Source organism: Contarinia nasturtii, unplaced genomic scaffold (assembly GCF_009176525.2).
Source record: "Contarinia nasturtii isolate CC-2019 unplaced genomic scaffold, AAFC_CNas_1.1 Cnas_scaffold_676, whole genome shotgun sequence".
Lineage (NCBI taxonomy): Eukaryota > Metazoa > Arthropoda > Insecta > Diptera > Cecidomyiidae > Contarinia > Contarinia nasturtii.
This window is the reverse complement of record NW_022198027.1, coordinates 82,818-102,816: the sequence shown is the minus strand read 5'-3', so window position 1 is coordinate 102,816 and position 19,999 is coordinate 82,818. Positions and strand designations below refer to the sequence as shown.

Here is a 19,999-nt window from a genome sequence, read left to right as displayed (position 1 = left end):
CCAATGGTGACCGCTTCGGTGTGATCTGTTTCTTCATTTTCCGAACTGCAATTGATTCGAATGGAGATGTTGTCTAAATGTTCAAGTCATTTCGAAATTTTTTTCATAAAATGAACAATTGAATTTGTTGGTGTCAATGCCAATAATTTTCATGTGGTCAAGACTTGATGGTAAACAATTCGAATCCAATGTCTTCAACTGATTGTACGACACATCCAATCGTTTTAAATTCACCAAAGGCGAAAATGTGCCCGGAACTATCACCGATAAGTTACAATGGGACAAAAACAATTGCTCAAGTTTCACAAGACCTGCAAATGTTTTGTTATCCAATTTTTTTAGTGAATTGCCCGTCACATCGAAATACACTAAATGCTGCAAAATGTTCATGGTGTTTGGTTTCAGTGCCGTGATTCGATTAAATGAAATATCAAAGTGCGTTAGATTTGAAAGTGTTTCGATCATTTTCCGATTCAATGTTGCAAGTTGATTGTGCGTCAAATTTAATTTTCTCACATCTGTAGTGCCAGAAAAAGCGAAATAATCAATCGTTGCTATTTTGTTGAAGGACAAATTCACATCGGTTAGTTTCTTCGTTTTATGCAGGAAAAATGATGGGATTTCTCGTATTTCGTTGTGAGATAAATGTAATTCTTTCAATTTAGTGAGCGTTTGAAATATACTGACATGCAATTCACTGATGTTGTTATGAGACAGATCCAATATGTTTAATAAATTGTTCGCTGGGAAAATATTTAAAGCAATTTGATTGATTTCATTATATGAGCAGTTGAAGTAAATGATTTTTTTACACGAATCAAGCAAATTTGCCGGTATTTTGGTGATTTGATTGTAACTGACATAAACATATTCCAATTCGGTTAATTTATAAAACATTTCGGCACTTAATTCACTTATATTATTTGATTCAAGAACCAGGTATTTTAAACTATTTCCAAGGGAGAACGCATTTGGATCAAATCGGCTTATTTGATTGTTTGATAAATCCAATATAGTTAGATTAACAGTTTCTTTTAGGAGATAAAAGGGAATTTCAGTGATTTTGTTGTGGGATGCATTTAATTTGAACAATTCAGTGCCACTTTCAAAACTTTCAGGTTTCAATGTCTCAACGCCGAGGTTTGACATATCCAATTCGAATACATTGAAATAAATTTCGAAAAAGTTGCTGGCAATTTTGGACAGTTCACAATTATCAAAATTTATTGAGCCAACATTTCTTCTATCATAATATGTCCAGCTGCAAAAGTTGCTGCCCGTTAATGATGTGTATTCTTTTTCAAAAAAATTCGCCTCTAAAAGATTTTCGTTGCAAATGAATGTTAATTGTCCACTTAATGATGTATACTGGCAATCACTGATAAATTGATATTTTTTCGAATCAACAACACAACCGAAGGCACAAAAAAATAAAATCAAGTAAATCACCGTGGATTTCATTTTGCTCATTTTTACAAATGTCTAGACGTTTTGAAGTGCACTCTTCAACTGAATGCATTCAACTTAGAGCACTCATTAGCTGAAATTGCATGATGGCAACACTGTCAAATATCTATACAAAATCCTCTATCAATATTTTTTGGTACTAATCAGTTGACATAACATCACATCTTACATTTTGTCAACTCTCATTTTCAACGGCATTATTAGTTCGGAAAAATGTTCAAAATAAATAATGAATTCATTTCAAATGTTTGCAGAGAATGAAAAGAAGACTTCAAGAAATTAATCTTCTGCTCTTATTTACGTGAGCGGGAGCTCTTATGAACGATAAACTTATGAAGTTTCTGATAGCGAGTCGCAATTCATAACATTCGTAATTTTTATTCTCAGTGACATAAATGAAGAAGAAAGAAGCGAATAAATGTGCAAGTACGAATGAATTCATCATAAATTATCACATATGCATGATTCGAGGTGTATATTAACATCAAAAACTGTTTACAATTGCAGAACAGCACTTACATTCGCCCTATCGAGTGAATGAACATTGAACATATAGTTTTCATTTCCAAGTTTGTTGTTTTAACATTGTGGTAATTTGATTATAGACAGCAATGCAATAAAAGTCCAAATTGATAAAAAAGGAGAAAAATAGATCAAATTTCATCCCACAGTCACAGTACTTACTTTTCACTTAAAAAAAAAAAAAAACAAGAAAACAAGCTTGATTAAGATTCAAATACACACTTTCTCTTCTTACCTTTACAAAAAGAATGCTTAGCTTCACTCATACTTACCCATTCAATACATCTTACCACATCATATTCTCATTTAGCAGGTGAAAGAAAAATTTGAATAAAAGAAGAAGTTGAATGTTTCGCTTAGAACGAAGCGGTTGTCAGTCAACTTGGTTTTTGGGATTAAAAACACATTTCTTATAATAAAACTCCATATAATTGAATTTTCAATGAAATTTAACAATAGTTACATGGTTTTCATTCGAAATAAATATCAAATGGGTGTTTTAACTGACTCTGTACTTTTTCTAATTTCGATGGTTTCATAAGCATGATTGTCGACTCCATTCGGTGGTTCAATGGTGTACTTAACATCATATTCCGGTTTCAAGATAGCTCTCGACATATATCGCATTTCAACAAACATGCGCATAAAGCAGTATGCAATAACTGTAAATCCGACCGTAACAATGCACATAAAAATGTAGAAATACTTCCTTAACGATTTCATAGCGCGTTCATTCTTCATTTGAGATTTCCAGAGATTTGCGATTTTGATGTTGTTTCCATTTTGTTCGTTAGCCATAATACGTTCGTCGGGTTTCTCCGTTGCCGTTTCAACAACCGGAATGGTCACAAGATCACTTGTGGTCGTTGTTTCCAGGGCCCATGTGAATGTTACATTTTCGCTCAAATCGATGGGTTCATTATTTTCGGTGGCTGAATTGCATGCGATTCTCTTTGAAATCGAGTCCAAATGTTTCCAAGTGATCGATTGAAACAATGCATCCAAGTACGTGCAATTGAATGGATTGCTGTCAATGCCGATAATTTTTGTATTTGGAATGCGTGCACTCGTAAAGTCAATCAGTTCATGCAATTTATTATTCGCGATGAGAATCAATTCCAGTTGATTCGCTTGTATGGGCAGAATGATCGCGTTCAATATTTTCAATGCGTTATTCGATAAATCCAAAATCTCTAGTGTTATCAACGATGCGAACGTTCCTGCTGTGATTTCGGTTAAATGATTTCGCGATAAATTCAGTTGCCGAAGATTTCTTTGGTTTTCAAACGTTTTATTGTCCAAAATTTTCAGTAAATTTTCCGATAAATCAAGGAAAGCCAAATCTCGCAGACTTTCAAATGTGTCCACTTTAATCGCAGCTATTCGGTTGTTCGAAACGTCCAAATGCGTCAAATTGGAATGATTGTCCGAGAATCGTTTTTGGAACGTTGTCAATTTATTGTGCGATAGATTTAATTTTTTCAATTTAAAATCGCCGGCAAATGCAAAATCGTCGATTTTATGGATTTTATTGTGTGACATGTTAACATCGGTCAATTTTTCATTTTTGTGAAATAAAAACGATGGCAATTCAGCAATTTGATTGTATGCCAAGTTTAGTTGCTTCAGTTCGGTCAACTTTTGGAATGTTTCAACACTTAATTCGGTGATGTTGTTGTGCGATAAATTCAAGCTCTGGAGGTGATTTCCAACGGCAAAGGCATGCGCATCAAAATGTGTAATTTTATTGAAGGACACATCCACATCGGTCAACTTTTCACAATTCACAAATGAATTCGACGGTATTTCGCTGATTTGATTGTAAGATGCATTTAAGTTGCTAAGACGTTTTGCATCGGAAAAAAAGTCGGACGTGAATGTCTGCGTACCAAGATTGGCCATATTAAATACGCGCACATTTTCGTACACTTTGAATATATTACTCGGAATTTGCGATAATTCACAGTCTTCAAATCGTATGGTTCCGATCATAAACTTGTAAAAACCCTCACTGCAATCGGAATTGAAGCACTCAATTTGATTTTGGCAAACACTTTTATCGTATTGCTTGAATAACGTCGTTTCACGAATGTTTTCTTCACAAATCAGAGTTAGATTACTTTCGGCGTAGCTGCCATTGTCATAGTAACAATCACCAATGTTCTGATATTTTATTGCGCAAATGAAGTGATCGATGAACGAAATGAAGAAAACCACGAAAACTAAACGAATTTTCATTTTGAATGCAAGTGCTTGTTGGTATTGATTGAACGAGAGACGAATCACAATTGGTTTAATGAAACACAATTCCAAACAAACTTATGCGGACGTATGTGGTTGGTGTTGATAAATAACATGCAATAGCAAAACATTCGGATATCATATTTCACGAAACAAAGTTGGGATTTATTGAATATTTTATGCAAAAATCATAATAAGGTCAAAGAAACGCGGTAATGTGTGTCACATAAACTTGATCCGATTTCAAAAATGTTGCATTGAATTTAAGCAGTCTACTTGCAGTGTATTTTGACGACAAAACGTAGTGAAAAAAAACTTACATAGCGCCACATATTGGCGACTAGACATGTTTAAAAGCTGTTTTGACGAACTTTGGATACAAATTTGTTTACAAATTAACCACTATCTATTGTGTTTACTCAGCTTGCGTCATTCTATGTCGAACATTCCTGAAGTATGAAAAAGGTGAAAAACTTACAGATTGTCGCAAAATTTCGATGCATTACTTTACTCTTTTTGGGGTGTTTTTAGTGTCCTGATATTTTAGGTTTTGTTTGAATAGTGATAAAGACTTTTAATATATGCATTGAAATTTCTTCAAATTTTCGGAGATTGTGTAGTTTGGCAAGAAAATGAGATTCACACATTTATAAAAAAAAAATGTAAATTTGTCTAGTTTAAAAGTTTAATTGAACGCGCGTGATTTCAATTAAAATGTAGATTAAAACTAAAAATAGCAAATTTTTTATTGACATGTCTTTTGAATACACAATGGATGCAGTAAGAAATGAGTAATGTACGACACGCGAACTTTTGTGCCGATTCGGCCAATTCCTTCGCATGGTAACTCTATCAATGTAATAAAATCAGATAAATCTTCATATTTACTGCGTAGATTCATGTCAAATATTAATTATTGTTTTTATTATTTAATTAGTCAATAAACATGGTATAGTTCAGATTTTTTATGAATTAATAAAAATAAAGTGTATGTTTTGATCATTCCTGTGTATTTTTCATAAAAAAATTAATGAACCACTCAGTGAGTACGTGATAGCAATGATTCAGTGCAGTAACAATATGACAAGTCCGTACATAGCGCGAATATGGATGTAATAATTTTATGCAACTTTTCTGATTTACCTCTGTGGTCCATACAAAAATTTTCTAAAATTCGTTTTTGGCCAAGAGTTATTATATCAATTTCCAAACAACGGTCTTTATGAGAACGCAATTCATATTTGTTTTGTTGTTTATTTGCGCTACTATTTGGATTTTGTGGCTTACTCAATAGGTGCCCGTCTTTTAAATGCTTTTCTAGCTCGTCAAAAGTATCTGCTTTTACTTCAGAACTTGTAAAAATTTGAAAATTAAGGATTTTTTCTTTAAAAGTAAGGCCAGAATAATTCCAATGAAATGAAAACAAATTATGGTGTTTGATACTCCGTTGGAAATATATTTATGAGTAGAATCGATATGTTGATTTTGTCCATGAAAAAGTCCCTCACAGTGGAACCGGTCAAATGGAAACGGGGGGTGACTAGTGATACACCATTAGAAAGGTATTTGAACGTAGAATAGGATGGTATCATCAAATTTGAGATACATGTATTCTCCGAGGTGATTTTGGTGACATGAATATGAGAAAACTGAAATTTCCATGTAGTAAAAAAAAAGACGTGGAAAAGTTATGATTATTTTGTATCGGTTATGCTAAGTGGCGATATGATTCGGCAAAATTCACAAAAATGAAGCACCCTAGTCAATAGTCTATTAATCGGCCACATTAATTAATTGCGTGACCTTTAACTCAAAACGGTATTCACCAATTGCAACATTTTAAGCTGAATTTTTAGGTGTATGGGGCAATGTGGTAATTTATCGCAATTAAACAGTTTTAAAATCCGACATTTTTGAGACATATCGTAGATTCATATTTTAAATCGACGACTTTCAAATGTTTAATATAATAATATAAACGATAAACTAGATAAACCATCTAACTAAATTGTGTCTAACTCAGTAAAGTATATTGAAATTGAAATTGCGTAGATAGCAGAGATGAAGGGTATCATAAAGTCATTAGTTGATAATCTCGTTCATAATTTGAGATAACTAAAGGAATTAAAAGTTTTTAAGTCACTCAATTTGAGTAAATGAAGTTTTTATTTGTTAGTTGTCAATTGGAGTAGATCACTGCTATCGCTCGAATATAAAAAAAATGAGTAAAATAACTCGTGACTTTATAAAACGTTTGTATTTGGTGTGGATTGCTTTTTGCATCAATTTCAACGATGCCAAACCAGACTCAATTCAAATTGAATCAATTTCACTTGATTTTGAGCAAATTAAAAGCGATTTATTTTTACAAAATTCTTATAATTTTTCAACTATAACCAACCCTACTCTAAATGCTATCTGCGCAAATGAAATGGATGAAATCAAAAATGGTTTGCAGAATTCTTCAGATTGGTCTTTGGAACGTAAGTTTGGGTTTTGTCCTAATAGAGTTCGTGTGATAAGAAAGTATTAAGCATTTATTCAATGAATTCAGTTATCGATACATGGGCAAAACTCCCATCAACCGTATCCAGTGTGTATTCGTATGAATTTGGTAAATTTTCTCAATGTTTTAATATCAAACGACATGAAAAAGTCGAAAGAACTCAATATTGTATGGGGCAACTCGTCATCGAGCAGGAATTCGATCGAATAATCAATTTGTCGGATCCGATTAAGGATGGAACCCTAAAACCAGAATTTCTCTTACCACAGTGAGTATCCAAAGTAAAATGAATTTCTGCAATAAACTAAAAATTGTGACTCGCTTAGGCCAGCCAAAGGTGTCGCCATTAACTTTGGACTTTGTTTGCCACGGATGTGTTCATTGCGAGGAATCGAACCAATTCTCAATTATTTAATTCAACAAAAACAAATCAACGCATCAATAAAATTGTTTGAAGACACTTGCCAAACGGAAGAGATTCCTTCTGAATTCAAAACCATTGATTTGATTGCAATGTAAGTTATGAAATTTAATTTTCGAACATTTCTGAAAACTAAATTTGAAGAACGTTCGCCATATTCCTTCGTAATGTTCGAACACCGAACACGTTCGACTGTTCGGAATATGTTCGTATATTTAAAATATTCTACATCGTGTCGAGAAACCCTAGGTTTGGGATTTGGGTGGGATGCTTTTGCCTCCTTATACCTGAAAATCGCATTTGAAAAAAATTAGTGGTTAAAAATTTAAATAACGTGACGTTTTGTTACAAGGAGGTAAAATCGCTAAAACCTCATATCGAAGGTTCCTGGACAATGTCCAGCAGACATCCAAGGGTGTGGATGGCATATTCAGTTTTGTCGTTCTATTGGAAAATTTGTCCGAAAATGGCACTTTTCCAAAATGTGACTTTTTGATGTTTTTCACCCCCTGGGGTGATATTTTGCCCTCCTCTCTATGTCAACTTCAATTTTCATTCTATGCCGGTTATAATGTAGTAGAAAGATTTTCGGTAACTTTTTATTTTGACAGACATTTATTCACACCTGTGACAAAACTTTGTGATTTATAAATTAATATTTTATTTCCACACTGTCAAGTATATTTTTAGGAACTGTTTTATGCTTGGTGCTGGCGAGTACATTTTATGATGTGTCGTGCACTCTTAATAGGCGTGAGTGTGTAAAAAATCAGTCTATCTAATCATTTAAGCTATTATAAATTTTGTAGGCGAAAAATCACAATTATTTTTGGCGTTTTCATTTTATACGAATGGCAAAAACTTGTTCTCAGTTCAAGAACCGAATTCAACTGATACGATTAGATGCATAGATGGTATTCGGGCTATATCAGCAATATGTGTCGTCCTATTTCATCAGAATTTTATCTATTCAGAAGTTCCAAGACAAAACTACAATACAATTTTCCATGTAACAATCCATTCGACCTCAACTATTATATTATATTGAGATATTTTCAGCTAACGTCAGGCGCTGACATTTCAGCAATGGAGTGAAAACAATAGAACAATCACTTCTATCGTTGTCGCACCATATCAGCGCCTGACGTTAGCTGCCTGAGCTGATATCATCTCAATATAATGTCTGCCCTTTTTGTCAATTCAAATTTAATTTGTTTATTTACAGAATAAAACAGAATACTTCAACTTAATTTTTTACATTGGACTCCAAGCAGTCGACACATTTTTTGTTTTAAGCGGACTATTACTATCAATTGGAATACTAAAAAAATTCAAAAAGTACAAACAAAAACATGCTTTTAACTTAAATTATTAATGGCGAATTTGATTTTTTTCGTTTCAAGAAGTGGTCGAATAAATGTGCCACTACTGTATTTTCATCGCTACATTCGACTCACGCCACTTTTGGGTGTGACCATTTTGGTAATTATCTCCCCATTTCGATTTACCGGAAGTGGTCCGCTTTGGTCTAGTGTTTATCGCAAATTTAGTATAGATTGCGAACAGTTCTGGTGGACAAATCTAATATACGCACAGAATTATATGAATCCATTTCGAGTGGTATGTGTTGCCTTCAAAATGGTATATTCGCAAGCAATCTTGTTCGCAAGTTATTTTGTTTTCGTTTACTTTTTAGTGTAATATACCATCCTGGTATTTAGCTGTCGATATGCAGCTCTTTCTAATTACACCGCCAATCATTTATTTCATATATCGATTCAAAACAAAGGCCATTTATACTTTATTGGTGCCCATTTTGGTTTGTATGGCAATTACTGTGGCCGAATACAGGTGTGACTATTTTATGGCTTCTTCAATTTAAATTCTCCTACAATTTTAATAATCATCTGTTGTGTACACAGGACTCCTACTGTTCATAGATTCATACTATATAACTATACACATCTTCGATGCACACCGTGGTTGATTGGTGTCATTGCTGGATATGTTCTACTCAAAACAAGAAACAAAAATGTAAACATACCTAAGGTACGTAATTTTGCATATGCAAATAAATTTTCGATACCATAAAAATGTCTCTTTTAATAGATGCTCAACATATTTGCGTGGACATTGTCCTTTGCTTCAATGATAGTTATATCACATATTCAATCTCTGAATTTTGAACGAGTTGATTTGAAACCAATTGAATATGGGTTGTATTTGGGCGGCAGTCGAATTATTTGGTCAATTTCGTTGTGCTATATCATTTTTGCTTGCGTTCATAATTATGGTGGTTTTGTCAATTGGTTTTTGGCTCATCCGTTTTGGAAGCCCATTTCAAAACTTTCTTTTTCCATTTATTTGATACACTTTGTCGTCATATATCGTATATTTTGGATGAAAACTTCAGTTCCCTTCAGCGAAATGATTGTGGTTCGTTTTGTCGTATTCAAATATTTTAATTTGATGATAATATAAACTTTTTTTCATTTCTCGATCTATTTTCCTTCTTTTTACAGTTTTATAATTTCTTTATCACCTTTGTGATAAGTCTCATGATGTCAATCATAGCAAACTTAGCCTTTGAAGCGCCGATGACAACAATAGCCAACGTTATTTTTAAGAATCATTCAAAAGCAAAAACGATTGATAAAGATCAAAGCATGGATGTTCAACAAAAATAATATCTAGTTTTTCTATTATGATTTGTGAAAAGATTTAGGTTTTGAATTATTGGATTATTGGATTAAAACGGGGAGTGTCCTATTTAAACAGTAAAATTTTAATATAGTTACTCGTTGCTCAAGTTTCATAACTTATTGCAAGACGCCCGTGTGTGTATTGAATACACGAGAATAGTGTTTTATCCAAAAATGTTTCTAAGGCATGGATTGTCATCGCATGCCCGTTTGAAAAACGTTACCAATTTGAATACACTCGGTGCATGAATCAAAGGGTAGGATCTCCAGCCCGTGAAGTCAGCCCGTATGGTATCCAACATTGGACATCTATCTATGAGGTGGGCAGTGGTTTCCCCTTCTCCACCACACAGTCTACAGTCCGGGTCGTCTCTGAGATTTAGATTTCTCATATGAGAATTGATCCTGGCGTGCCCGGTAAGTAAACCAATTACCATCCGGAGGTCTTCCTTGGGTAATTTGGCTAATTCCACCGTGACTTTTGAACATGTAAATTGAGCGAAGTGTTTCGTTTGCTCACATGAGAACGTACCCTGCCAATTTAGGCGGGATTTGTTGCTGAGCCAAGTAGCTTAGGTTTTGATGAGGTCTTGGTTATGCCTTGGACACAATTTTTTATGAATCATGCAATAAAAAATAAATAAAAATTATTTTAATTCAGTCCAGAATTTCATTATTATGACAATTTATTCCTCATCTACTGTTTAGGGTGGTGCATTTTTTTTTTTTTTTTTTTTGATATAATAGTCCACTTGGAAAAACATTTCTTATGGTCTCCAGATTCAAGCTTTTGGAATCTATTCCCCTCATCACAAAATAACAAACGTTGAAACATTTCTTCGTTTACCATTTCCTTAAACTTCATAAGAAGTCTAAGGTTGACGTGAAATATGTTAAGAAAACAACGATTACCAAGAACATTAGCATTTCTGCGGATTAGTCAGTCTTGTCTCAATGATTTTTTGATAATTTGCTAGCAGCTGCCTTTAAGTTCCAACATATTTGGGCCATAACGTAATTAACATTTTATATCTTCACAATATTTGTGTGTTGAAGTTTACAGATATCACCTGTATAAATATAAATATTATCGACGTGAGTATTAGAACCGTGAATATTCATTGGCATGCCTGAATATTAAACAAATCAATAATTGCGTAATTTCAATGTTTCAAAATGGATCAATAAAAGGTCGAACAGACAGCATCTTTGACATATTTTTGATTCTCTTTGATGTATCGTTCCAAATAAGATCGAAATTAATATTGTTTTGAAACTAACCTGTTGAAAGAAAATGATTTTATTTTACACATGTGTCATAATTTATTCCTGTCTGAATATGGAATATTATGTAGTGTATCCTCAAATTATTGAGGGTAATTTGGTCGATCGAATCGAAGACCATAATTATATGGTTGAACTAAAATATTATAAAAGTGAAGATGAAAGTAAATTCTGTTGTGCGGGAGTGATTGTGTCTCCTTGGAAAATTTTGACCGTAGGTTAGATAAAATTCTTATTATTTAACCTAATAATTGTCTTAATCCAATATTTTTCTTAAATCTATTTCAAAATTAGCCCACTGCGTTCACAATCGAACTGCATTTAGATTAATTTTCGGTACAATAAATGTATTTGCGCCATTGGAAACGGTGGAAATTACTGAAAAAGAAGTAACTATTCATCCAGAATACAGCGGTGGTGTGCTTTTGAGTAATGATATAGGTAATACTTACGTTTGAATTAGTATATCGATACTGTTGAATATAAGATGAGTATAGTTATTTGGAACTCATTATGATTCATGCATTTTTTATAAACTTTTCTATCAGCCGTTATTCAACTTAATAAACCATTGGTATTTAATTCGAAGATAAATCAAATTAAAATGGTTACCGATTATTACGCAGCAAAAGCTGGTGATACAGTCAAAATGCTGGGGTAAATTAGAAAAAAGCAAAAAAAATTATTTCGTTATTCTAAATAAAATAATTCTGGTTGCCAGTTTTACGGAAGGTATTGGACCTAATCGGACAACTACACGCAGTAATTTGCGCTACGTTGAATCAACAATTACAGATTTTCGTACATGGTAACTATAGCAAACCCGAAATTTCATTCATATGAAAAATTTGAGCTTTTTACTTTTTTCATATCTATTGATGATTAATTGGCGTACAAAAGTCATAATTCATACTGGAATCATAAAATGAAACGATGGGTAGATGAAAACACACAAATTTGTGTAGATTTACGTAATAGGACAATAAACAACACAAACCGAGGCGACAGTGGTGGCAAGGAGATAACTTTGAATTTATTTTTATTGTTTTGTAATAATATTAAACCGTTAAATGTACAAACAATTTCCAGGTCCTCTTATTACAAGTGATGATCCTCCAAAATTACTCGGTCTTACTTCGTACGATAATTTCTTTTAGAATTATTCGAAATTAAATTAAATTTTAATTCAAATTAAATCATTGCGTAAATAGGTATGACTTCAAAGGCTTGCCAGAAATTTTCGTTAAAATTTCGGCATATCGAACGTTCATTTCAAATCCAAAGGTGAGTGATGAAGTTCATCAATATTTGTAGACGTGCACCAAAAATTCCTTAGCAATCCATGGGTAAGTTTATTGAAATCTGCTTTCACCAAAGGCCACAAGAGACAAAAAATGCTCGACCGGATTCTTGCTCGTACCCGATTAAAGCAAAATATTTTCAAGAAACCTAAAAAATAAAGAATTGAAACCATGATCCCTGAACACACAAAAGACACCTAACCTCAATATGAGACGATTTGACATAAAATTCAAATCAATTAAATCATTTAATTTGATTTAAAATATACACGACCATCCAAATCAAATAAAGAATAGGTACCTGTGTTTCTTCGTGTCTTGCTTCGCATTCTTTTTCGTGTTTTCGTAACTGACGCACATATACATCTCACGAGATATATTGCGAATATCGCATATTTCTATTTGATGGCAAATATGCACTAATATATTTCTATCCACAGTTTAATCTCTGTTCGATATTGATCGACTTGAAAATAGAACTAATTTTTTTTGTACATAATTTTTCATCTAGGGCTACAAAAAGGGACAAACACGGAAACGGGAATCAATTGACATGAAACAATCGAAATTTGGAAGAGTTTCGTCTGAAAGAGGATAAAATTGATGTAATGATTTTAACGAAAATCAATTTCAGTTTTGAACTTGGATTTTATGAAGTTAGTGAAGAAAATACAATAAAATAATTACTTTTGGCATACAGCAAGATGTTCTAAAAATTGCATTTTCTGACTAGTTTAATAATTATACACATTTTCATATAGCTTTGGACAAAATGAGATCACAAATGAGTCATTTTCTACTCACGATATAAGAGGGGGGTTTTTCGGGCTTACACCCCCCCTGTGCCCATGTATGCTTAAAATAATAAAGGTCGTTGATAACGACAGTAAATTGTGCAATATGGAGTCACAATGCGTGAAGAGTGAGTCAAAATGGGTGAAATTAAAGGCATGTGTAATAGACCCAGAAAAACTATGTACAAAAAGACGTGACTCTGGCTGTCTGACCTCAAAAACATCCATGAATTCATGTTTTTGGGGTGTATTTAAGTCTTTCAATACACCTAGAAATACACACACTAGGTGTATGCAGAAAAAAAAGTCGTTCTACAATTGTTCTCCCATAACAACAGCGCAAAATAACAAAAATGTTCTCTATCAAATTGACGTAAAAGATATCTATTCTTCGTAACTCATTAACTTTCCACATTCTATCGAGTTTTACGTCATCAAATTATAATGTATCTGAATTAAAATTGGCATAAATAATACTGCCTCTTATTAATAATGTAATCATTTACAACAGTCGTGCAAACACACGTTTGAGTAGAGCAAAGAAAATGAAATTCTTCTTTTTATTGTTTGTCACATTAGTGATTGGATCTTATGTAAGTCTATTCATTCTTATTTCAAATTTAACACATCAAATTTAATAAATTACAAATTAAACTATGAATTATCGATAAAATAGATGCAACATTGTGCAGGAATTTCCATAGGTAAAAATACTCGTTCATCTTTTCGTTTTTTTCTTCACAATTCATAATTTAAAATTGTATTCCGCTAGGTTTGCAGTATGCCGTTGTAATTGACGCCGGTTCGACGAGCAGCAAAGCGGTTACATACAAATTCTATATGATATACCCGAGCAGACGATTAGTAATAAATAATGGAGAATCTTATAAAAAAGTTCAACCCGGTCTGAGTTCATTCTGTAAAAATCCAACAGAGGTTAGTCAAGACGGCAATTACGCGAGTGTATTTGATAAATTCTCTGCTTGAAAATAGGGTGGAAAACAAATTCAAAAACTACTTGAACTGGTGAAAAAAAATATTCCCGCAGAAAATTTGTCAACAACACCATTAATACTGCGTGGAACTGGTGGCATGAGAAATCTTCCATCGGATCAAGCCGAAACAATATTGGAGGAAGTTCGAAAGATATTTTCAAGATCTGGCTTCTACATTGGCGAAAATGCGGCTGAAATCTTGAGTGGCGTTGACGAAGGCATTTTTTCATGGTTCACCATTAACTTTTTACTAAGTGAGCAGTTCATTTGTTGGACAAAACATATTTTCAAGTTTTTTACACAAATTCTGATGTTTACACCTAACAATTACGTGTGTATTTCAGATCGTTTGGGCAGCAAAAAAACGGTGGCCGCTCTGGATATGGGTGGCGCCAGTGCACAAGTTACGTTCACCGTAAAAGATAAACTCAAGAGGTGAGTCTACGATGCAATTTATTTTTGAACGAAGAAAACGCGGTTTCATTCATTTCCAGCCAATTGCCAATATTATCCGACCATATGTACACCGTGTCGATACCAAATGATAAAATCGATGTATTTTCCACTTGTTATTCGGATCTTGGAGCGGAAACTCTTCGATATGCTGTATTCAAATATGGTGCACCGAATGAAGCTACAAATTTGAATAGTGTTTGTGTACACCCAAGCGTCAGGTCAACTCCATTCAACTACCACACCAAATCGTTCACAATAAAGTATGAAAAAACACATTTTTTTGGTAAAATGTTTAACAAATTTTCTTTTATAGTGGTAAATCCAATGGAAAATCCACAATTGACTTCGATGCATGTATGGACGTGGTCAAAAAAGTAACATTGAATTCGATTCGAACGAAGCCTCACACAGAGAATCAGCATGAAATCTTTGCCTTCTCGGGTTTCTTTTACAGACTATGGAACATCGGTTTAATTGGTAGGTGTCTTTTCTAAGGTGACCAAAACATTTTTTCTATCAAAATTTTTGATTTTTTTTTTACACATCTAGATATTGAAAAAGGTGGCGAATTCACTCTGAATGACATTTTATTAAACACAAAGAAGGCATGCAGTACGGTAGACGCTAAAAATTCATTTTTGTGCCTTGATTTAACATACATTTATGTCTTGCTGCACGATGGATATGGGCTTGATTTGGACACAAAAATCCAAGTAAAATGTTGATGAATCGTGTGTAAGGTGGTGATTGTTTTAACTTCTGTTTTTTTCACAGTTTCATCAAAATATAAATGGCCATGTGATCTCGTGGACTCTTGGCTGTGCTTATGATCAGTTGATTGACATATCGAGAATCAAAATGTAAACATTAAAATAAAAGAGCATTTTTTAAAGAACGAATTCGATGCCAATTGGTTAATTTGTGTGACAAATATTAGAGAATTCCGCCGTCAATTGATCATTGATGAACGGAAATCAAATTGTACCAATTATCGAAATCAAATAAAGTTAATGAAACTTGTATGTGCATCCCTTTTTTACGACTCTCTATCTCCTTTCGCTTTGCGCAAATACCAATCAATGTTGATTCATTCAAAATGATCGAAAATGTCGATTCGACATTCAAAGTTTTGAAAAATCATGTTTACTTCAAAGACCAACGAAAACTTGTGTTGCAGAAAGAACAATGAGAATATTTTGAGAAAAAAAATTATTTGTGACTGCGAAAAATGTGATAAAGTTCTGCAAATTAATTTCTTGTCATATAGGCCTAGATAATGACTTTAAAATTCAATTAAAATTCATTACTAATGATATTGAAAAATTATTTCTTAATTACCGATCAAAATTATTTACACAATGGTGATCACGTCAACCTGATGAAAAAAAAAAAAACAGTTCGAAGGGATTTGAACCAATTATAAGCCAAATAATCTTATAGCAATGTGTCTGCGCTTAAAGTATAATACAAAAAGTCATTGGCGGTTCTGTTTGAATTTCATCCATAGCAATTTTCACTTGTTCATATACAAATACGTCTTTGATACCCCAAAAATGTGGTATTTATATAATTTATTTATTAAACGTTTGTGTTCTTATTAAAATCAAACGGTATAAAATTGCAGGGTCTGTGACTTTATATCAGCTTAATAGGTTTGTCGCAATTAAGACACACGTATGGTAGACCTTAAAAAAATGAATTTATTTTCCAAGTTTTTTGTTGTGTTTTTCTGTCTGACTGAATATTCCGTAAGTAATTTAGATGCATTTTGTGTAGAATTTAGAAGAATTGCGGGAAAATAATAAAAAATCACAAAAGTGACTGGCCCAAAATATGTTTCTATGTCATATAAATTTTATAATAATAAAATAATTGATCTTCTTCACAGCATTTCAATGGAAAAGGTAACTGTGGTTTTCATTTCTAATGAAATTATTTTATACATTTAAAAACGATATCATTTTTTGTTCAAAATATTTGTCCAACAGTTGATGCTCAAATTATTTCGGGCGGTTTGGTTAGTCAAATTGAAGAATATCCATTTATGATTGGAATCTTGTACCATCAAGGTGTTACAGAGCGCGTTCTTAACTGTGGTGGATCGATTGATTTTTTAAAAAAATTGATAACTTTCTAACTATGTCACTTGTTTCGAATACTTTATAAAAAAATGTTGTAAAAAAATATTTTTATTTTTGAAAAGTAGCAGAGCATGAATTTGTCACTCAAGAAGAGCGCGCTTGCTAGGAGATGCTATGAATGTGTTATGAATAACGCTGTTTGTATTAGTATGCGCTCTATAATACTCCGCTATAAAACTATCACATCTATCGCCATGATGCGCGCGCAGTGGTTGGACTCCCCCCACACCAATTCAATCGACATCATCACAGCTGTTTTTTTTGACAAGTGAATTAGGAAAAAGAGAATGTCAAACGCGTTCTTTTCTTGAAACAGTAAAAGTAATTTTTATTCTTTTGAAAAATGAATAAAAAATTATTTGAAAAAGTGTTGATGCTTTTCGTTTTGTGTACTATTTTTTCACTTAGTTATTATGATCTTTGGGTGATTTGAATGTGATAAAAACAAATTGTGCTTTTTATTAAAACCTGTTTATTTGATTTATCTTTACAGCAAACATGTGACATTTTTCGTACTCCGCTTGGAATATTATGGGCCGTATGCAGATTTTCCACAAGTAACATACAACCGCAAACCATAAAACTATTTTGTTTTATATTAACAGAAAATCTTTTCTATTCTTCGTTGTTCACAGCTTGTGCTCTTCTCTCTACTTTTATGTTTGTAAAAATTGGAGACAGTGTCCTCGCTCATAGTATTCTTCTTTTACTGTACTTAACATCTGTTGTCCTAAATTTTGTTATGCTCTTATCGTGTCCCACCTACTATGGAGAATTGAATGTGTTTTTGAGCGCAATATTTTTTGTTTACTCTATGCTTTTCCTGGTTATGAATTTATTTAATGGAACTTGGATTATTGGTCATGCAATATATGAGGTAAGTCAAATATCAAATTCTATTCAAAATCAATCACTGGGTTGCTGCAAAACACGTATCACTGGTGCCCTCACTGTATTGCATAGTAAAGTAACTCAATAGTACGTGTGTGAAATGTGAAGATTTTTTCTCGCACGAACTAGATGGCGCTAATAACTAAGTGTCTTTGCAGCAATGGTGTGAAATCAATACTCGCTAATGTAATGCGGCGCCGAAATATATAAAAATAAACGTAATGTCTTACATTTAACCACAATGTAATGTTTCATTGCCAAAGAAAGTCCTAAAGAAGCATAAAAGTCCCCAATTACATTTGCATCTGTGTTATTTAAATGATGCCATAAAATATTCTGCACTTTTTTTAATAAACAAAAATCGCACTCACGTCACTATTAGCGAGTCTCGGCCAAAATAAATAATTGAATCAATCATGATTATTTACAGAGAGAGGAAATTTCGTGGCATCCCAGTATAGCAATGAGATTTTCGTTTAAATGGATTTGCTGGGTCTTATATGTTGTCAATTTGAGTTATTTACTTGTGAAATTAATGTGGAATTCAATCCCATTCAATAGAGATATTCACTTGGTGAATGGTAGCGTGGTAATTATGACAGGTAACAAAGAATTTGTTCATTTTCGTGGGATCAAAGAGTATATTTCAAGAGTTATCAAGTGGAAAAATACCATTTACTTATTAAATTTCCTTCACCACCTGCTGTTGAAATACTTGAATACATTTGATCCGATTCTTTATAGTCATATTTGCTTACTGATATAAAATTTAGAAATAAAAATTTGAATTCTTACAGCATTTTCTTTGGGATTCATGTCTAAAACGATGGATCGTGAAACGGCAGTCGACTCCAAATGGAAAAAGATCACTAAAAGAGTTTTTCGTTTTTTGGCGTTTTACGTACTTCTTCTCTTGTGCTTTTCGGGAATTTTCGTAAAAGAACCCGAAGACAATGAAGAATCTACCGAAAAAATGAAACATAATTCGTACCATACATATGTCTTTCTGTTCTGGATATTTATTCTTCATAGTTGTATGTATTTAAAATTAACCGCACGCAGTGCATGGAAAAAATCATAATTTTTGAATTTCCTTTTCAGTTATAGAGGATAACTTTCGGAACAGAGTTTCTGAATCATATTGGGAGGATATTGAAAAATTCCATTCAGGCATTCAAGAGGAAAATCGTCTTGAAGAACGCCTGCAAACTTTACAATTATGAAAAGGTGATCGCCATTGGTTTGGAATACATCGGAAATCGCGATGCTTCCGAGGAATTTGACTCTTTTCTCTTCATTTTGATACGAAACAATGTATAATAATCTAAGAGTGTTTGAAAATACCTCATTATAATTAAAATTGATACGATTAATATTAAGCAAGCATAGACAAACCACTTCTGGCATCATTAACATGTTCGCTTTCGTATTTTTTTATTCCATGGATGTTTCTATTTTTGGTAGATTTAATAAAAAAACAACCAACAACGAATTAAATTTACCATTTTTGACATCTCTGAGGCATATTTTTCAAAAGAGACTATTAGTTGAATAAGTTTTACCAATTGCTTCATTACATAAGTTTTACTAGTTTCAAAATATGCCAATTTAATTCGTTGTTGGTTGATTTTATATTTAATCTACCAAAGTTGGAAAAAATAAAAATACCACATTTTTTCTTTCTGTGCTGCACCCGTCGACATTGGAATCGCTTGGTACCAAAAAATTCATTATTTCGAGATTTCAATCGATTGAGAAATGTCATTATCATGTAATCATCTTTTTTGGCAAGGAATATCCCTCTTACACATATGGTATTTCTTTCTAGACTTCTCTCAAAAAATATATCAACTGGCATTATTGCTGGCTTTCTCTACGAATTTGATTTGGAAAATATGTGAAATTTTTGACTTTTTTGGATTTTTTTTTATAAAGCTACAAACAATGTCTCATGTCGATTCTGCAAACAAAATCGTATCAAATTAGTTTCATTCAAAACTGAAGAATTCCTTTTCATTCCAAGTTCATTTCAAAATAATTAAATAAAACGCCCTCATTTGACACGTCGACATCAGAATTTATTCCTGAATTAGTACAAATAGCGATATAATTACACACGTCTATTACTTAAAGTATTACTTTTCCGCACACACATAGTGTGAAAGGGGAAAGTATTGTAATGGGTCAAAATTTACGACATCTCAAAAACATGTTTTCTGGACGTTTCTGAGGTCAGAGAACCCGAATCAGGCCGTTTTGAGCATGGTTGTTGTGGGTC

At 32.9% G+C, this 19,999-nt stretch overlaps 5 protein-coding genes across 9 annotated transcripts in view; 4 read left to right on the top strand and 1 right to left on the bottom strand.

Annotated features, from left to right (window-relative positions):
* Positions 1 to 4,245, bottom strand: part of LOC116340389 (chaoptin-like) — a 7,649-nt gene extending 3,404 nt beyond the window's left edge. The window contains exons 1-2 of the mRNA XM_031766860.1: positions 2,477 to 4,245; positions 813 to 1,189 (exon numbers count right to left, since the gene is read on the bottom strand). Coding sequence (XP_031622720.1) covers positions 813 to 1,189; positions 2,477 to 4,227 — 2,128 coding nt within the window. The 5' untranslated portion in view covers positions 4,228 to 4,245. The remainder of the gene's footprint in view (positions 1 to 812; positions 1,190 to 2,476) is intronic.
* A 2,173-nt stretch (positions 4,246 to 6,418) lies between these two features.
* LOC116340396 (nose resistant to fluoxetine protein 6-like) lies at positions 6,419 to 10,474 on the top strand. 2 transcript variants are annotated; one of them, XM_031766873.1, is made up of 11 exons: positions 6,419 to 6,713; positions 6,785 to 7,004; positions 7,063 to 7,251; positions 7,837 to 7,910; positions 7,967 to 8,166; positions 8,383 to 8,495; positions 8,564 to 8,777; positions 8,854 to 9,008; positions 9,080 to 9,206; positions 9,267 to 9,593; positions 9,680 to 10,474. In XM_031766873.1, the coding sequence occupies exons 1-11, from the start codon at positions 6,452 to 6,454 to the stop codon at positions 9,842 to 9,844; spliced, it is 2,046 nt and encodes a 681-aa protein (XP_031622733.1). In that variant the 5' UTR covers positions 6,419 to 6,451; the 3' UTR covers positions 9,845 to 10,474. The 2 variants fall into 2 exon arrangements, with proteins under 2 accessions (XP_031622733.1, XP_031622732.1); XM_031766872.1 differs by having other exon boundaries at positions 8,561 to 8,777.
* Positions 10,475 to 11,083: 609 nt separating this feature from the next.
* Positions 11,084 to 13,147, top strand: LOC116340402 (chymotrypsin-like elastase family member 1). The gene is made up of 8 exons (XM_031766882.1): positions 11,084 to 11,361; positions 11,438 to 11,584; positions 11,692 to 11,800; positions 11,865 to 11,951; positions 12,044 to 12,156; positions 12,233 to 12,281; positions 12,355 to 12,427; positions 12,956 to 13,147. Exons 1-8 carry the CDS (start codon positions 11,154 to 11,156, stop codon positions 13,040 to 13,042), a joined length of 873 nt encoding a protein of 290 aa, XP_031622742.1. The 5' UTR covers positions 11,084 to 11,153; the 3' UTR covers positions 13,043 to 13,147.
* A 596-nt stretch (positions 13,148 to 13,743) lies between these two features.
* On the top strand, positions 13,744 to 15,715 carry LOC116340399 (ectonucleoside triphosphate diphosphohydrolase 5-like). The gene is made up of 9 exons (XM_031766877.1): positions 13,744 to 13,831; positions 13,915 to 13,942; positions 14,011 to 14,174; positions 14,232 to 14,487; positions 14,578 to 14,668; positions 14,728 to 14,949; positions 15,003 to 15,166; positions 15,239 to 15,402; positions 15,464 to 15,715. The coding sequence occupies exons 1-9, from the start codon at positions 13,784 to 13,786 to the stop codon at positions 15,551 to 15,553; spliced, it is 1,227 nt and encodes a 408-aa protein (XP_031622737.1). The 5' UTR covers positions 13,744 to 13,783; the 3' UTR covers positions 15,554 to 15,715.
* A 420-nt stretch (positions 15,716 to 16,135) lies between these two features.
* On the top strand, positions 16,136 to 19,181 carry LOC116340407. Of its 4 annotated transcripts, none has more exons than XM_031766886.1 (9): positions 16,136 to 16,247; positions 16,314 to 16,437; positions 16,578 to 16,593; positions 16,678 to 16,706; positions 17,324 to 17,387; positions 17,466 to 17,707; positions 18,152 to 18,323; positions 18,519 to 18,755; positions 18,823 to 19,181. In XM_031766886.1, the coding sequence occupies exons 2-9, from the start codon at positions 16,366 to 16,368 to the stop codon at positions 18,942 to 18,944; spliced, it is 954 nt and encodes a 317-aa protein (XP_031622746.1). In that variant the 5' UTR covers positions 16,136 to 16,247; positions 16,314 to 16,365; the 3' UTR covers positions 18,945 to 19,181. The 4 variants fall into 4 exon arrangements, 2 of the variants coding, with proteins under 2 accessions (XP_031622746.1, XP_031622747.1); XR_004201087.1 differs by lacking the exon at positions 16,136 to 16,247 and adding an exon at positions 16,896 to 17,151 and having other exon boundaries at positions 16,338 to 16,437; XR_004201086.1 differs by lacking the exon at positions 16,136 to 16,247 and having other exon boundaries at positions 16,338 to 16,437; positions 16,678 to 17,151.
* The last annotated feature ends 818 nt before the right edge of the window (positions 19,182 to 19,999 follow it).

What these genes read in the sequence shown, in the direction of transcription:
- LOC116340396 (XM_031766872.1), top strand. Translation starts at nt 6,452, where the DNA reads ATGAGTAAAATAACTCGTGACTTTATAAAACGTTTGTATTTGGTGTGG. An exon ending in CCAGAATTTCTCTTACCACA is followed by an intron (nt 7,005 to 7,062) that starts GTGAGTATCCAA and finishes TGACTCGCTTAG; the next exon opens with GCCAGCCAAAGGTGTCGCCA. An exon ending in GTCGTGCACTCTTAATAGGC is followed by an intron (nt 7,911 to 7,966) that starts GTGAGTGTGTAA and finishes TAAATTTTGTAG; the next exon opens with GCGAAAAATCACAATTATTT.
- LOC116340402 (XM_031766882.1), top strand. Translation starts at nt 11,154, where the DNA reads ATGATTTTATTTTACACATGTGTCATAATTTATTCCTGTCTGAATATG. An exon ending in TTGGAAAATTTTGACCGTAG is followed by an intron (nt 11,362 to 11,437) that starts GTTAGATAAAAT and finishes TTTCAAAATTAG; the next exon opens with CCCACTGCGTTCACAATCGA. An exon ending in GCTTTTGAGTAATGATATAG is followed by an intron (nt 11,585 to 11,691) that starts GTAATACTTACG and finishes CTTTTCTATCAG; the next exon opens with CCGTTATTCAACTTAATAAA.
- LOC116340399 (XM_031766877.1), top strand. Translation starts at nt 13,784, where the DNA reads ATGAAATTCTTCTTTTTATTGTTTGTCACATTAGTGATTGGATCTTAT. An exon ending in TCTGTAAAAATCCAACAGAG is followed by an intron (nt 14,175 to 14,231) that starts GTTAGTCAAGAC and finishes GCTTGAAAATAG; the next exon opens with GGTGGAAAACAAATTCAAAA. An exon ending in GTAAAAGATAAACTCAAGAG is followed by an intron (nt 14,669 to 14,727) that starts GTGAGTCTACGA and finishes ATTCATTTCCAG; the next exon opens with CCAATTGCCAATATTATCCG.
- LOC116340407 (XM_031766886.1), top strand. Translation starts at nt 16,366, where the DNA reads ATGGTAGACCTTAAAAAAATGAATTTATTTTCCAAGTTTTTTGTTGTG. An exon ending in TTGGTCATGCAATATATGAG is followed by an intron (nt 17,708 to 18,151) that starts GTAAGTCAAATA and finishes GATTATTTACAG; the next exon opens with AGAGAGGAAATTTCGTGGCA. An exon ending in GATATTTATTCTTCATAGTT is followed by an intron (nt 18,756 to 18,822) that starts GTATGTATTTAA and finishes TTTCCTTTTCAG; the next exon opens with TTATAGAGGATAACTTTCGG.